At 56.0% G+C, this 15,769-nt stretch overlaps 5 protein-coding genes across 5 annotated transcripts; 2 read left to right on the top strand and 3 right to left on the bottom strand.

Moving 5' to 3' along the window:
* Positions 1 to 222: 222 nt before the first annotated feature.
* Positions 223 to 3,254, bottom strand: D7B24_009188 (uncharacterized protein; the record flags this gene model as incomplete). Its single annotated transcript, XM_028643266.1, has 6 exons — positions 223 to 947; positions 1,004 to 1,999; positions 2,064 to 2,764; positions 2,857 to 2,942; positions 3,014 to 3,106; positions 3,216 to 3,254. 6 exons carry the CDS (start codon positions 3,252 to 3,254, stop codon positions 223 to 225), a joined length of 2,640 nt encoding a protein of 879 aa, XP_028498317.1.
* Positions 3,255 to 4,530: 1,276 nt separating this feature from the next.
* Positions 4,531 to 5,710, bottom strand: D7B24_009187 (uncharacterized protein; the record flags this gene model as incomplete). Its single annotated transcript, XM_028643265.1, has 3 exons — positions 4,531 to 4,550; positions 4,613 to 5,428; positions 5,491 to 5,710. 3 exons carry the CDS (start codon positions 5,708 to 5,710, stop codon positions 4,531 to 4,533), a joined length of 1,056 nt encoding a protein of 351 aa, XP_028498316.1.
* A 3,343-nt stretch (positions 5,711 to 9,053) lies between these two features.
* D7B24_009186 (uncharacterized protein) lies at positions 9,054 to 11,063 on the top strand (the record flags this gene model as incomplete). Its single annotated transcript, XM_028643264.1, has 6 exons — positions 9,054 to 9,448; positions 9,514 to 9,531; positions 9,606 to 10,115; positions 10,168 to 10,401; positions 10,455 to 10,702; positions 10,762 to 11,063. 6 exons carry the CDS (start codon positions 9,054 to 9,056, stop codon positions 11,061 to 11,063), a joined length of 1,707 nt encoding a protein of 568 aa, XP_028498315.1.
* A 371-nt stretch (positions 11,064 to 11,434) lies between these two features.
* Positions 11,435 to 12,444, top strand: D7B24_009185 (uncharacterized protein; the record flags this gene model as incomplete). Its single annotated transcript, XM_028643263.1, has 4 exons — positions 11,435 to 11,472; positions 11,673 to 11,713; positions 11,766 to 11,843; positions 11,897 to 12,444. 4 exons carry the CDS (start codon positions 11,435 to 11,437, stop codon positions 12,442 to 12,444), a joined length of 705 nt encoding a protein of 234 aa, XP_028498314.1.
* Positions 12,445 to 12,942: 498 nt separating this feature from the next.
* Positions 12,943 to 14,240, bottom strand: D7B24_009184 (uncharacterized protein; the record flags this gene model as incomplete). The annotated part of the gene is made up of 3 exons (XM_028643262.1): positions 12,943 to 13,310; positions 13,374 to 14,060; positions 14,165 to 14,240. The coding sequence occupies 3 exons, from the start codon at positions 14,238 to 14,240 to the stop codon at positions 12,943 to 12,945; spliced, it is 1,131 nt and encodes a 376-aa protein (XP_028498313.1).
* Between the last annotated feature and the right edge of the window lie 1,529 nt (positions 14,241 to 15,769).

Raw genomic sequence — 15,769 nt, 5'->3', positions numbered from 1 at the left:
AACATGGCGGTTCCACACTATGATTCGACACTACATACAACAAGCCGCCGATGTACATGTGCCAAGAAAGCCCTGCGTGAAGCAGAACAACCGTCTCTCATCCTCATGCTGAACGTTAAAGGAAAAAGGGGGAAGGAACAAGGAAAAGGTTATGGGATAGACATCGAGTGCTCCGCTGAAGGAGCAAGCAAAAGGGGAAAATGGTGGTCAGCGAACGACGGTTCACTTGGCCTCGTACCTTCCACTGACGACCTTTCGCGCAAGTGGCACGTCGACCCACCTCTGGTCAGCAGGCAGGGCAGGCGAGTTAAGTTCTTCGTCGGCAAAAGGGTCATCTTCTGTGGACGCGACGTCCTTGCCCTTGCCCTTCGACTCCTCAAGTCTGGATACGGAGATGCCGCTGCCGAGGGCGGTGCCTTCAGCAGGAGTGTACTCCCATCGAGCTTCGACGTGGCCCGGCTTTGGTTCCCCGTTCTCGGCTCCGACGATACGGCAGACGATCTTGTGCACCTCGGAGGTCAGGGTGAGCTCGGGGAGACGCCAGTAGACGAGCTGCTTCTCTTTGAGGTGGGTACCGGAAGGCTTGGTCTGCGCCCCGGACGCGCGCGCACCCTCATACGTGACGACGAACACGACATTGTGAAGCGTCACAGGGCCCGACACCTTGACTGCGGGGTTCAGGGAGTACTGGAGGAGCAGGCCGAGCTTGTCGCCCTGGGGCTTCCACGCGGGGCGCAGAAGCAGTGGTGCATGCTCCGCAAGGGACGGCGCGTCCGAGCCGGCAATATCGTGAACACGATAGGTGAAAGCTGTGGCCGTCTTGTTCAGGTGAGATAGGTTTAGTGTGAACTGATCGGGCTGTTCAGGGGACACGTTGTGAACAAAGATGCGGTTCGGTCCAATGACTTCGAGGTTGGGGAAGTTGTTGATACGAATGCTCTCAGATTCTGGGCCATAGTCAGCGGTGTGTTATCATTCATGACGCCCGCAAGTGGGGGCTTACCTGGCGCATCCGAGTCGCCGTGATATGAGAAGGCGATCTCGCCGCTAATCTTGGCGCTCTTCACCACTCCATCCTCGAAGGACGCTGTCACGGTCTCGATGATGGACGAGTTGAGGCCAGGGCCGGTCATATCGGGGTGCTTCTGGTGAGCAAGGCTGCTGAGCGAGTTGGCCGAACGAATGGACTGCGTGTCAGAAGTGGCAGCGATGCTCGCCTCGGAAGCCAGTGTGGCTACGGCCGAGGGGCGAGACGTTTGGCTGACCAGCGGCGGCGACGATGGGAAGGGATTCTCGTTCGTGAGATCCCGGCCAGGCGGTGCGGGGACGTAGATGGTGTTCCTAACATCCCGCCTGCCCCTCACAGTACCCATCTTTCGCGTTGGCGCGCTCATCTTGCCTAGGGTGCTGGCGACGTTGGTTATAGCAGCTTGGCTCTCTTCAGGATCTTCTTCCTGGATCGGCGAGCTCTGGATGTTGAGCTTGAACATTTGTTCATTGTCCTCGGCTGCTTCCCGTTGCGCTTGGGAGATGGGATCCGTCGCTGGCGGGGGGACGGTGAAGCCTTCAGCATCCTTGTTCTCCGTCTCCCGCAGCTGCGAAGGCGGCGGTCCTGGAGGAGGAGGGACGTCTGACACATCGACGGTGTCTGCGCCGTTGACCGCGGCTGATGATGTTCGGCTGAGTGCTGCCTGACCAGTGGTCTCGGCAACGCCGTTGGTACCCTCATGCGGAGACTGCTCATCCGATTCACGGATCGTCTGCGGCGGGTTCGGTTGGGAGTTCGGCGCGCTCGGTGATTCGGGTAGCATGGACAAGCGGTTGTTTGCTTCCCCAAGGTTGCTTGACGATGTTCTGGGTGACAGTCCTGGTCGGCCATGGCTGCTACCCGTGCGCCCAAAGGATCCAGACTTTCCGGGGGAGAGCGACCCGAAGCCGCTGTGAACGCTTTGCCGTCGGCGGCCAAGCATCGTGCCAATGCGACTGCGCAGCTTTGATTCTGTTCACGGCGGTCAGTGGCCCATGTCGGGGCATCTTTTTTCCGTGTGTACGCGAACGCATACCTGTCTTGCCATCCTGCTTCGTCTCTTGCCTGGGCTCGGGTGGTGGTGGCGGCCTATGCTCGACAGGCACAGATCGCTCGCTTGTCGTGTCATCGGCTATCTGGCTGTGGTTCGGTGGTGCCAGGCTCTGACTCTGGCTCTGGCCGCCTGCGGTATGCGAAGTCTGCCGTGTCGACGGCCTCTTCTCCAGCCTCGGCCTTCCGGCGGTGGCGCGCTCCTGGAAGCTGGCAATCTCGAGTTCGGTGCTGATCTCCAGCATGGAGGCCAGCGTCTCGGCGGCCGTCGCCTGGCTGCGTTGGGCCTGGTCGCTTTCGTGCGTCTGGTATTGGGTCAAGAGATCGCGCAGCTGGTTGACGCGCTGCTCGTCGAGGGCCTGGAGCGATTCGAAGATGAAGGGCGCCGACGAGTCCCACTGTTGCGTCGACGAGTTCAGTTTGGACAGGGCGGCCTCGAGTTTCTGCGCATTGCCCTTTGTGCCTTTCTTCCCCAACGTCTCGACCTTCTTCTGTGCTTCGTCCAGGTCGCGCGCCATGCTGGCGAGGTTGCCAGAGGTGGCGATCATGTCCTGCATCTCCGGCTTGGTCCCGAAAGCGCGCAATGGTGCCTCGACGTCCCTGTCAATGTTGGCGGCGAGCTGGTGGTGTGACTGCGCGGTTGCATCGACGGCCTGGAGGATCTTGTCCCATGGCGCCTGGAAGACGCTGGGGGTGCCGTCAGCATGTCACGGAAAAAAAAAAAAAAAAACAGGCAAGAGAGTGCCAAGAGAGTCGAGGAGAGGATGTGAAGAACATACCCGAGCTCGGACTGGGCGTTGGGAACCTTGAACTGGAGTAGCTTGCGGAGGCTCAAGACGTATTGCTCCTCCACCTTGCGGCGTTCCTGAGAGAGAAGTCTGTTCAGCAAACAATTGGCCAGTGTGTATCCCCGAGCGTCTTGTTCATCGGGCGTACCTGGAGCCATTCTGCGATTTCGCCATTGATCTTGTTTATCCGCTTTACTCGCTCGGTCAGGACGTGGACAGCTTGGGTCGGCTGGAGGGATCCCTGGAGGCGACGAAAATACGAGGTCAGCGAATGATGCAGCGTGGGGACACGAAGACGAAGCTCGACAGCTGCAATGGCAGGGTGGCAGCAGATTGGGACGGGCGCTCACAAGCATGGACGGGTATTCTGTGCGCGCGGTGTCGTCCATTGTGTTCGTCAGCTCGGAGACGCTGCGCGGGGAATCATGTACAGAAAATGCAGTGACGTGGATAAGGCGAAGGGATCGCACGCATAGCGATGCAGTCTACACGGGGTTGCGGGTGCAATGGCCCAGGGCGAAAGACGAGTGGCTGGGGGTTTGCTGAGGTGTGTGTGTATGTGTGTGTGTGGTGGCGGGCCAAGGTGAGGAGCATCGCGAGATGCAGTGGAAAGGTTCTGGGGTTGGGTTGGGCCTTGAATCATCAATGCGGGCTGGCCTGCCACCGCTCCCGGCGTAGTCCAGTCCACAGTCCACAGTCCACAGTCCACAGTCCACAGTCCACAGTCCACAGTCCACAGTCCACAGTCCACAGTCCACACCTAAGGCACAGACAGGTACCTAGGCGATAGGTTCTGCTTCCGCTGGGCAGGCCTGTGCCTGTGCCCGTGCTTGTGCTTTTGCTTGTGCCTGCGCCTGGAGCTGCGCCTGGAGCTTGGTGGAGCTCCAGACTGTCACGGGAGCCACGGCCCTGGGCCGAGCGCTCCATTGGGATGGCGCTAGAACGAATGAGATCATACGCGATGCGAGGCTTGCTATTGGCCTAAAGGAGTCTGGGGGGAATGAACGCATTGCGGGCCTTCATTTTAGGTACCCAGGTACCTAAGCAGGCAGAAGCAGGCTTTCCCCGGGAAGGCAGTGACAGACGTGGCAGTGCCTCGAGTCATGTGACCATGCCATAGGAATGGGACCATCGTTGGGCAGTGAACCACAGATCGTCCATCTCTATTTCATGCATTACGTCGAGCATTCCTTTGCCATGGTCTTTATCGAATACTATCATGCCTGGGATCGCATGGACACGCGGCACATCCGTCATTCCGAGATTTTTTTCCATCCAATGGCAGCTCGACAGATGGATGAGCCAGCCCGAGATTCGCCCACCTGGCCATTCGCCATGAACATGAAGCGATGAACAGACGACACAGTCACACAACTGAACACAGCTTTTCGAATCCTCAAATCACGAGAAGCAGATTTGATCATTGGTCATCTTTGGTATTTTGTCAATGACACCCCTGCAGCCCCCATCACGACTGGACAATCCATCGTGGATATCCAAGAAGACGGAACCCCCCAAAACCAAAGCTCGCTGCATCATCATACCTCTTTTGACCCCCGGCACCTCTATCAAGCACCTGAGCCCCATTTCATCGCCGTCAACTACCCTCGCATCACATGCCAAAACCGACACGGCGGCCTTGTGAATCGCACGACAGCGAGACGCTTAGCAGCCAGCGTAGATGGCTAGAATCGGGTCAGCTTCCGTATCACCGCGACACTTTCATGCAACAGGAGGCGGCACTTACACTGGGCGAACAGGGTGTAGGTATCGGCGTGGTTGATGTTCTGCGAGGCCGACAGGCTGCGGACGCAGGAGTAGCCGTAGCAGTTGTAGTCCTGGGTGCCGCGGATCTGGGTCAGGTGGGTGACCTCGTGGAGCGTGGTCGTGGCCTGGTCGATGGCGCGGCACGTGCGGCTCTGGGCCGGGAAGGACGAGAAGTAGTACGGGCAGTTGACCATGTAGCTCTGGCTCGGCAGCGTGTAGGCGATGACGCCCGACGAGCACGCCGGGTAGATGTCGGTGCAGTACTGGCGGGAGACGCCGCCGGTGGAGCTGCCGCACTCGGAGGCGATGCGGTTGAAGACGCCGGCGACCGTGTTGCGGGTGGCCGTGGTCGACGACTTGAAAAAGTCGGTCATCTTGGCGGCGGCGCCGGACGAGGCCGCCGAGGCCGCGGCGAGCGCCAGGCTGCGGCAGTTGGACAGCGCATTGATCGTCGCCGTGCGGCGGGTGCCCGTGCAGTCGCTCTGGACGACGGCGCGCTTGATCGTCTCGTGGAAGTCACGGCGCACCTTGGCGGCCTCCTCGCCGTCGACGGTCGAGTGCACAACGTTGGACGCGTAGGTCGCGACGCCGGTCAGCTCGGTCGAGTCACCCTCGGCATAGGAGAAGCGGCCGTTGGCGCTGATGTCGAACTCGCCGCCAGCACTAAGATCGTGCACGTGCGCGACGTCCCAGGTCAGCTCGACTGTCTCGCCGGCCACGAGGACCTGGAAGGACTCCTCGCTGAGAGCCGTGGTATCCAGCTGGAGCCGGACACCATCAAACTCCACCTTCTTGGCTGTTGGTACACGTTAGTCAAGGATCGTATGCATGCGTAGGAAAGTGTTGGACGGCACGCACAGCCAGAGAAGATCTCGGACTTCTCAACCTCGAGGTCATCGAGGATCGAGCCGGTCTTGAGGACCTTAAGGTCAGAGGCACCAGTGTTGGTGATGCTCGCCTTGATGGCGGTGTTGCCGACCTTCTCAATCTTGATATCGAGAGGGCTGTCGCGCTTGTTGAGGTCAACAGAGGCGGCAGAGGCCAGGGTGGCGAGGTACAGGAGACCGGAGAACTTCATGATGACCGACGTGCTTGAAAGAACTTGAGAAGAAGGAGTCTTGAGTGATGCTTTGTCTGGGAGATGAGTCTCTGCAGTTTCGACCACATTTCGGGGCACATCGTGAGTCTTCTTATAGCCTGCTGAAGCTCGTCGCCTCCCCTCGTCCCGGGTCCAGATCCTGGCTTCGCCCCCCCCCCCCTGATGGCTACTCCGCGCGATACTGGAGTTGAAGTTGTTGGTTGAAGTTACCTCCGATTCATCGTCGCACCTCACAGGCTTGGCAAGCTCCAATCCGGTAGTTGAGTGACATCGCCAAGCCTACGGTGTTGCCAGCGCTGCTTCTGCCGGACAGCAGCCACATTAGGAAGGAAGTCGGGAATGGTGGCACTCGGGGGCCTTGGAGGCTCTTCAAGCGCCTCACGTCGTCAATGGCGCTTTTGATTGCAGTGCTACCATGTCGCTTCATAGGTGTACGCAGCCCGTTGGGCCCCATGCAGCTCGGATTCCTGGGATATGTGTGGGGTAGCACGGCAGGTGAGCTTGAGTACGAGATATCTGGGGCTCAAGATCAGGCTGGTGGCTGCGGCAGATAGAGACAACGATTGGAGGCACGGCCGGGACCGACAGCGGTTGTAGATCCGATTCACTTGCGGGAGGGGATCAAGATCCCGGGGGGGGGGCATGAGGGCGATAGCGGAGGCCTTGCCTTTCTGGGAAGGAGGCAAGTATGGCGATAGAGATGCATGCGCTGATGCTACCCAACTCGCCCCTCTGCCCTCCCTATTTGCTCCAAACGGCCAATGAACAGAAAGAATACCGTCTTGGTCAGTTTCGTATGCCGCGACTGGGTCTTTCTTGAGGCGTTCCCCGCAATGTCTCCCACCCTAACCGTGGCCAGGAGGCCCGTCAAGCAACGACGATCGCTCTACACCAGCAAGCGACTCGGTCTGAGGCTTACCTGATCTGACCAAGTACCGAGTCCAGACTAGAGCTAGAGCCAGCACCGAATTCAGGCCTGTGCTCCGTTATGAGCGGGAATATGTTCCCATCTTTAGCAAGGAAGACAACTTGCCAAGAGCCGCAGTCGGTCTTTGATGTGCCCTTAGCCGGAGGAGGGCCTTGGTGAGTGCGCATTGCGACTTGACGCACTGCTTTATTGGACGAGGGGTATTTGCTTTTTCTGACATGGATCCATCACAATCTTCGTGTTCATGCGAGCATCGAGCAAGAGGGTATCAAATCGCCAGGGCGGGGAGCAGGCCGCGAATGTTGGGGCTTTGCAATGTGCGGTATAGCGTTACGGGCACAACATCGTCTAATTCCAGAAGCAGCAACTCGGCCAGTTCATGGAGAATGATCGACAACGATAAGTTCCGGAGAAGCTGCTCCCAAGAACTAGCCTTAGCCGTATCGCAGTTCAAGGTTCCGCTTACCGAAGATGGCAGGTGACGCGCACTAGGCTCATGGCATTTGCACGTCGTTAACCTCGAGACTCTCTAGGTTAACCCCAACATCGAGACTACCAGTGTCAAGTTGGCACTTATCCGCTGCTTATCCGAATAAAGGTTGGGACTGTGCGTACCTTTGCAGAGCTGTAGGCGGGTGCTGCATTCATACATATGCCGTGCTGCAGGGCTGGACGTTTCCCACACATGCCTGCTCGGCACTCCACGAGGCGTCCGCAACAACGTCCAAGATGCGCCTCATAATGCATTCCTATCACACGACGCACTTCGAGTGACCAATAGGCAAGCGAAGCCGCAATACTGAAGGCGCTTTGCACAAGTTGCCATGCCATTGGCCAATTTCGACACTATGAAGTGTGTCATTGAAATGTTGTGCTTGCAGCATGCGTTGTTTCATGTTGTTGACCTGCAGATGACAACACCACAGGACATGCGACTGCAACTCTGGAGTTGCTGAGCAATAGCCTTGCGATTTGCGACACAGCTGCATTCCAATCACCTGGATGCTGTCACCTTCTTATACTGGCAACATGTTGCGTTGTGGACGTTCTGCTCTGGAGTAGGTGTAAGCTTAGGGGTTTCTGATGTGTACGAAGATCATGATTCGAGCCGGTATGTCTTGCCACCTGATGGCCCATGTTGGGATCATCCCCAAGAAGGCAGGTCTCCATGACAGGACATGCATAGTTCGTGCCGAGATAAACCGAGCTGCCACTACCTACATGTAGCGATGGTTACTCATAGACGACTGACTCATGGTTCTTAAGTTTGTTGCTCGTTTCCATTGGACGCGGAGTTGTTGGAGTCTTGCTGGTGCATACCTTGGAGTCTCATCAGCGACGGACCACTACCGTGCTTCCTGACTTCACGCCTTTCAGCCGCGGCCAACTGACATGGTTATTGGAACGAGGCCATCATGACTAGGCTATTAGAAGGTTGGGACTTTCATCCAAACATGGCTTCTGATTTTTCACTGGTTGTAGTCATTGCGTTCGTTGTGACCGACATCCAGCTACAGGTAGCAATTGGGTATATCATGTTGAGGAGCAGGTCGTCAGCAACCTACTTGCCTCCCAATCGTCGTCAATACTGCGAGTTCGGTAATTCGAAACGAATTCGACAATTCAGGTGACGTCGCTCAGGTCAAATGTATCCCTAACCCTCGGTCTGCAACTTGGTACACTGTCCAAAGAATCGGGGCTGTATGGCGATCACCATGTCTGTAACGATCGGATCTTCGCGTCGTATGCTCATCGTTGCATTCAAGGCCTGTGCATTGACCCAGGAGTTTGGATGAGCAAGTGAGCAGCATTCCCAGGCGAGAAGCCTAGGTATGAAAGCATTGGTAGCATTGGGTCTGTGACTCCCTGAGCCTCTTGTACGGCCAGGGGTGTATACCCCCGGCGCCATGTGGGCCTGGAGCGCCCCGTAAAAGGCCGTGTAATCATGTGTCTGCACAGCAGCCATCCCGCCATTGAACACTCTGAGTCGGATTGGCGCGCAAACCACTACGGAGCGAAGGTAGCGCAAATCCAACGAAGTCTCAAATTCCTCTTGACTAACGAAAAATCATGTTTAAATATTATACTCTTCTTGTCCATCGCTGTGAAGTGGATTTGCGCAAATTTTCTAAGACGTTGTGGGATCAACTAAGCTCACGCCTTTCTGTCGATGGATGACAGACAAGGCGTGGGCGGGTCACGACTAGCTTTGACCGAGCATTTACCTTCAACCTTCATCCCAACTATAAGTTTAGCTGCAATCATCATTCGGATCCCATCTCAGTCTTCTTCTCGAGCCTCATGTCGGGAATAGCCTACAAAAAGCCAACTGGAACCAACGACTGAGACACGTATTACTCATCGACGCTACTCCTCAGCTCTCAGCCTACCGACATGACGGCAAAGACTCCGCCTCGCGGTCTCTTTGTCGCGAACGAGTCTCCCTCTGGCTCCCCAACCAGCAGCATGACCTCAACAAAGAGTTACATCCGGGATTGGATCTCCCGAACGCCATCCCTGCTCCGACGTTTCTCTGCACCCTCTCGGAAGGCCGCTGCGCAGCCGACTGCTGTGCCCTCACCGACTGTAAACCCCACACAGCAGTCGCTGGCGATGCTGGAGATCGCGGAACCCAACAATGTGAAGATTGTGTCCAGGGCAAAAGCCGCTTGGGTCATCAGTATCCTGACTGGTGTTACTTTTGTTGGCAACATGAGCACCGGGCTTGTGACGATATCCTTGCCCACGATTGCACGGGATCTAGGACTGGCGCCGCATTTGCTCTTGTGGTATGTTTCGTGTACTGATAAAAGATGATAACTTCACAGTCTGAAGCTGACATCGAGCGTCACAGGCCAGCATCCGTATTTCCGTAAGAAGAGTTCTGTTTCTTCCACGGCTACCACGGCTAATCGTCGTTCCTTCTCTTTCTGACAATACTCTCAGGCTAGCTAGCGCGTGCTGCTTAGTTGTCGCTGGCGCAGTCGCCGACTTCATCGGCAACCGCAACATTAACCTGATGGGCTGCTTCTTGCTGTCCATCTTCACCACAGCAGCCGGCGTCGCCGACAATGGCATCCGGTTTATCCTCTTTCGCGCCTTCCAAGGCGTCGCCTTGTCCCTCTGCTTGCCCACCACGATCAGCATCCTGACGAACAACTTCATCGCGGGACGCCAGCGCAATGTTGGTTTCGCCTGCGTCGGTCTCAGCCAGCCCCTAGGGTTTTCTTTTGGGTTGATTCTCGGTGGCGTTGTCGTAGACACGTACTTAACCTGGCGTTTTGCCTTCTACTTCACAGCCGGTCTGATGGGGCTGCTGTTTTTGGTGAGCATCTGGCTTCTGCCGCAGGACACCCCTCGAGAGAAGTTCACCTGGCCACGATTCATCCGTGAAATTGACTGGATTGGCGCCTGCCTCATATCGGCGGCGCTGGGTATCACGTCCTATGTCCTTGCGTGAGTCTACCGACGCGTTCCGTCTTCACTCACATGACTGATGCCTGCACAGGGTCATCACCGGGAACATGGCCAAGGCCAAGAACGCCGAGAACATTGCCATGCTATGCATTGCTGGCACATCTGCCATCTCTTTTGGGTTCTGGATGCATTTCCGCGAGAAGTCGGGTCGCATCGCTCTGATACCGAACTCACTGTGGCGCAAGAGAGCGTTCACCACCATCTGTCTCCTTGTCTTTCTCACGTACGCTGTGCTCAACGGCGTAGAATACTTCCTTAGTCTGTTGTGAGTAGTCCGTTTTCTTGACTTGTGTATGCCCGGATCTGACAGACTTGCAGCTTCCAAGAGGTCCAGCTGCTGTCTGCGCTCGACGCGGCCATTCGCTTCTTCCCCGAGGTGGTCGTCGGCATCCTACTCAACCTGTTCACAGGACTTTTTGTTCATAAGATCAACGCCAATCGTCTCATTACGGTCTCGGCAGCCTTGACATGCGTTGCACCGCTCATAATGGCCCTCATCGATCCGGCCTGGAACTTCTGGGTCGCTGCGTTCTGGGCTGCACTCTTATGCCCCTTCAGCGTCGATGGTAGGTACCCCGAACTTCGGGACACGAGCTCCTTGTGAATGCAACTGATCGTGTCATAGTCATTTTTACGGTCGCCAATCTCATCATTACGGATGCATTCTCTGAGGGCACACAAGCACTGGCAGGTGCTGTCTTTAGTACAGTCGCTCAGTTCGGGCATTCGGTTGGCTTGATGGTCATGGCAGTCACCTCGAACAGGGTCACAGCCAAGTCTTCCATCGAGAACAAGGAGTCGCCTGAAGCTATCATGGAAGGATATCGAGTGGTCTTCTGGCTTTGTTTCGGGATGCAGTTGTTGGCCTGCTTTGTTAGTGTCTGGGGACTCAGGGGCGTTGGCAAAGTTGGTCTGAAGCGAGAGTAGCACCAAATTTTGAGCATCGTGTACAGCTCGCAATAAGAGAAAACCAAGCCTACGATGCAGATTAGTGTGTATGTTGTCCTCGCGCATTGTTTCTTTACCTCTGTAAAATTCGGCTTGCCTACCAAGTGCTTGTTCAAAAAAGGGAAGACTGGCCGGCCGGCCGCCGGTGAGCATCACCAATGCCGTACATCGCGACCGAACAAGAAGAAGAAACAGCACAGTTTCTAATCAATACACAAGAGGGTACAGTGGTTTGGCCGGCGCTCCGAAGACTTCCTTTCGCACTATCCGAACTTCTGGTTCCGGTGTGCTGTTTTTAGGCGTGCTGGTCTAGTTCGAATGCGGGGGCCCTCGGGACCCTGCCACCAATAATGTCCGAAGTCCGGCATGAGGCCGAGCTCTCCGCCTGGTGGGATAAATAGAAACAGCTATCACGGCCATCGCTGCCGGTGGCATCGGTCTGGGCATTTACTCCTGCATGATGACCGGCAGTGCTCATGCTGATTCGGGAAGCCCACCAAAGGTATTCGGCAGTGGTCCTGCTTTCGTTTCATTGCCTTTAGAGAGTAGCGAAGTTGTCAATCACAACACCAGGCGTCTCCGTTTCAGGCTACCGGACGAAAATGCGGTCAGCGGGTTAGCTCTCACCTGTAAGCAAGAATCAGAATCGTCATGAGTAAACGAACTCTAACAGTTCCTCAGCTGCCGTTTTGACCATGTCATGGCCAAAAGGTCGATGGCTCCCAGTAGCAAGACCATATACACCAATCAGTCCATCAGGTATGGCCCGTTACAGCGCCGTCCAAGCAAGGCTTATACTCACAATGGTGCAGATCAACCTGGGTCTTTGGACTTGCTTGTAAAGCTGTATCCAGACGGAAAGCAGAGCACACACCTGCACTCATTATCGCCCGGCGAAACACTCCTCTTCGCTGCTGCGCTCAAAGGCCCCGCATGGAAGCCAAATGCCGTTCCCCACGTCACGCTGATTGCTGGCGGGGCTGGCATTACCCCGATCTATCAGCTAGCCCAAGGGATTCTGCGGAATCCTGAAGACAAGACAAGAATCACCCTCGTGTTCGGCATCAACACGGATGCGGATGCCCTGTTGAAACCCGAATTTGACGCCTTCGAGAAGGAGTTTCCCGGTCGGTTCGAAGCCATCTACACCGTGAGCCGGCCAGAGGCGGGCTCTCTACTCCAACAGGGTCATGTCACGAAGGCGCTTCTTGAAAAGGTTGCACCTAATCCCACCAAGCAAGACACCAAGGTCTTTGTTTGCGGGCCACCGGCGATGGAGGCGACGTTGGTTGGCTCGAGGGGTTCACCAGGTGTTTTGGAACAGTTGGGATATCGAAAGGATCAGATTCACACTTTCTGAGGAGAACCCACGACAATTGCTTACGACGAATCTTGTGCGTGTTGTTGAAATTCATCGCAGCAGATTATGAGCCCCGGGCGTGTTTCCACTAGACAAGCACTTGCCAGAGATTGTAAGTGCCGTTTTCTGACGTACAATACTAGACATAGAGCACTACATGGCACAGGAGGTTCTGGAGTCATCGTTTGGAATTGATATCCGTCGCCCTGTCCTCGAAGTCTTCCCTCTCAATCCAGATTGCTTCTTAGACTAAAGTCTAATCGAAGATCTTGAGGCTGTCCTATGGCTCCCTTGGGATGCCGTATTTGAAAGCCCTCCGCATGCTAACCCATCCACATCAACGCCTTACTACAACTGAATACCACACCTCAAGTGCGGGTATTTTTCGTTTACATGTACGAAGGTAAAAGCAAGAAGTAGTAGGGATGCCCAAGCCGGTTGGGTTCGGCGCCGAACCTCGTTCTTGTGGCATGACAATGCCTGGCTTAACAGCCATAATTATTCCTCTCCCGACCATTCATCGTCATCACCACTTGGGTATTCTTGGCCCTCATCTTCATGTTCAGAACCGTCGTCGTCGCCTGACTCGGACCCAGAAGACTCATGAGAACTTTGCTTCTCAAATTCTTCCTCTGCTTCTATTTCATCGTCTCCAGACTCAGATTCAGACGACCCAGTATCTTCATGAGACCCTTCGCTGTCAGAGCCAGGTGAAGGCTTCTGCTCTTCATATGGAACGAAATCTCGATCCTCTTCATATGCAATAGGCGCCCCATGTTCACGACTGTCGTATCTTGTCTCGTCATATGGCCTGTGAGCATATTCGATAGGGGCCTCTGCAGCTTCGGGTTCGGAATCAGAACCTTCTTGGACATGTCAGATTATGTCCCGACCATTTCATGTGGGACGAATCATGGCAAACAGCTTACCCAAAGCGTTGGCAAGGAGAGCTCCGCCCACTCCTCCAACAGCCAAGCCGCCGGCGACACCCAGGAGAGCACCGCCGTATCCACTGCCTTGGCGCTTTTCTGCCAGGTCAGGCCTATGCTGTTCTAGGCCGTGATACCCTTCGGCATAGGACGCGCCACCATGTTGGCCGGATCGGTAGTCTTGGACAGGGGCCTGTCCATACAGGGAGGCATTCTGCCCATAGTGGTGTCCAGCATAGTAGCCAGCTGCTTCGCCAGCGCCCGAATGAGCGTCGTGGACCTGGTCCTTCGAAGCATGCTGCGAACCGCCGTACCCTCCTCCATCATCATCAGACTTCTTGGGAGGCTCCCATTGGGATGTGCCTGTTGTCTTGTCCACGTAGTACCATCTCCCATGCCGCTCGTCAAAGCGCTTGATCCAGCCGTCAGGCAGCGCCGACGAGCGGGGACGATCGCCGCGGCCACCAAAGTCAGACTGCTGGGGGTGATATTCATCTGCCGGCGGCGGGGCGGCGTATGCGCTCTCTTGAACATAGGCCCTTGACGGGTCACTCGTGCTGTAGCCCTCGTGGGACCGTTTGTATTCGGCCTGACCTCGCTGGGGGCCGCTGGGGTAGCCTGTCGGTGGGGCGCCATCGTAGCCGCTCTCGTAAGCGGCGGTCTGGGTGTAGCCGTAGTCTTTGGGCCCTGGAGTCACGCAAATCAGCCTGGGGAAGACGGGCGAGAGTGCTGGGCTGCATGCGGCGACTGGAATTGTCATGAGACATCAGGGGTCCAGCCTGGGAACCTACCTGTGTAGCCTTCGTGATCATCCGACTCTTGGGTGCTGAGACCGCCAAACTTGGCGGCCAGGTCGAAGAGAGACATCTCGAAGGATAGTGAGCGGTCAGGAACGCCCGAGTTGAGATCTTGAGGAGATTAACGTGGTGTTTGGGAAATCGTGTCGCGCAAAAAGATCATCGTGGGCGGGGTGAAAGAGGCCTCACCCCCGCGTCCTTGTCTCTTGGCGGGAGTGGGAAGACGGTAGGAGGAAAGAGGCTTGCAGCTGCCTCGTCGGCTACGTGCAGGTGAGCTGCACATGAGATTGGTGTGTGAGATCTGTGGATAGGTTGTCGGTGATGGACGAAGGCCACATCAGGGGCAAGGAGCAGGTGCCAGCGAATAGGTGCATGATCGATTCTGACATGACCATGGCTGATGGGGTCTCGGACTACATTCCCATGTGAGGGGCATTGCGTGATGTTCTCGTCGAGCACAATAATGCAGTGTGAGATGTGCATCCGCGATAGCTACCCGAAGGATCTTGAAGCACTTGCAGATGCCTGTAGTTCGACTTTACGTCTTGTCAACAGGTGTCATCCATCTAAGGTACTCGCCTGTTTGGTGATGCGGGGGGGAGAGGAGCGGGAAGGTGCCCCACCGTCCATTTCTGATGGGGCCAACATAGTGTGTACCCTTCCAGCCTGTGTGACAACATTCCAGAGCGTAATTGAACATATCAACAGAGAAGTGCTCGACTGTTTGGAAGGCCTTAACTTTCTGAAGTGGCCTGAACACGAGCAGAGGTCCTGGTCTCGAAAGATCTCAAGACCATCGGGTTCTGTCCTGGTCCGATACATGGATGTCCGATGAAGTAAGCGGCCTCCACATGAAAGAAGCAGCCAGGGTCGCTTCGAGTGCACTTGCGTACACCTCCTACACACTTCGACATGATGATCACATCACTGCCATATCATCAGCACAACGATTTGCCCAATTTCCCCATCAAACCACAGGGTTCTCAAGAAGGCGATCAATTCTTCATCAGGACGATGTTTTATCAGAATGATGAAAGTCGTTCACAGCCCCCCTGTTGTGGCAGCAGCGAGCTGCCTGGCGACAATGGCATCATGTCTGGAATGCCCAATTTCGATTTCGAAGGTACGAAAGCGAATCCGCGCACAATCAAACCACCTCCACGTGGCTCGCTTTGAACAACATCCACGGGGAAGAGAAAAAAAGTCACCGACTTTATCGTCGATCACCCACTGCCACGACCGCGACTAGAAGATCGGGTCTTTCGACCGCGTATGTCCCCGAAACGCACCTGATTCGACATCCACGGACCAGGGACTTGGCACCGGGCCGCTCGTCGGCCGTGTCGGCCTTGCAACAGACAAATATCGCTGTTGCTACGGGTAGACAATGCCTCGGTGCCCATGATGGACCACGCCAATCGGTGACGTGAAGAGTCGGCTTAACATTGCACCTGCTTGGAGAAGGGACCGGGCGGTCGGAGCCCTTCACTGGCCGTTCCCTTGCAATCGGAAACCCCGTCAGAAGCTGACATGAAGTGTTCCTAGAGGAGGGTCTGGCAGTTGCGCATCGTCTGTGAAGAGGGGCGATCTACGCGGGCC

The sequence above is a fragment of the Verticillium nonalfalfae genome (assembly GCF_003724135.2).
Source record: "Verticillium nonalfalfae strain VnAa140/NRRL 66861 chromosome Unknown scaffold_9, whole genome shotgun sequence".
In the NCBI taxonomy this organism is placed as follows: Eukaryota; Fungi; Ascomycota; class Sordariomycetes; order Glomerellales; family Plectosphaerellaceae; genus Verticillium; species Verticillium nonalfalfae.
This window is presented reverse-complemented; position numbering and strand designations above follow the sequence as displayed.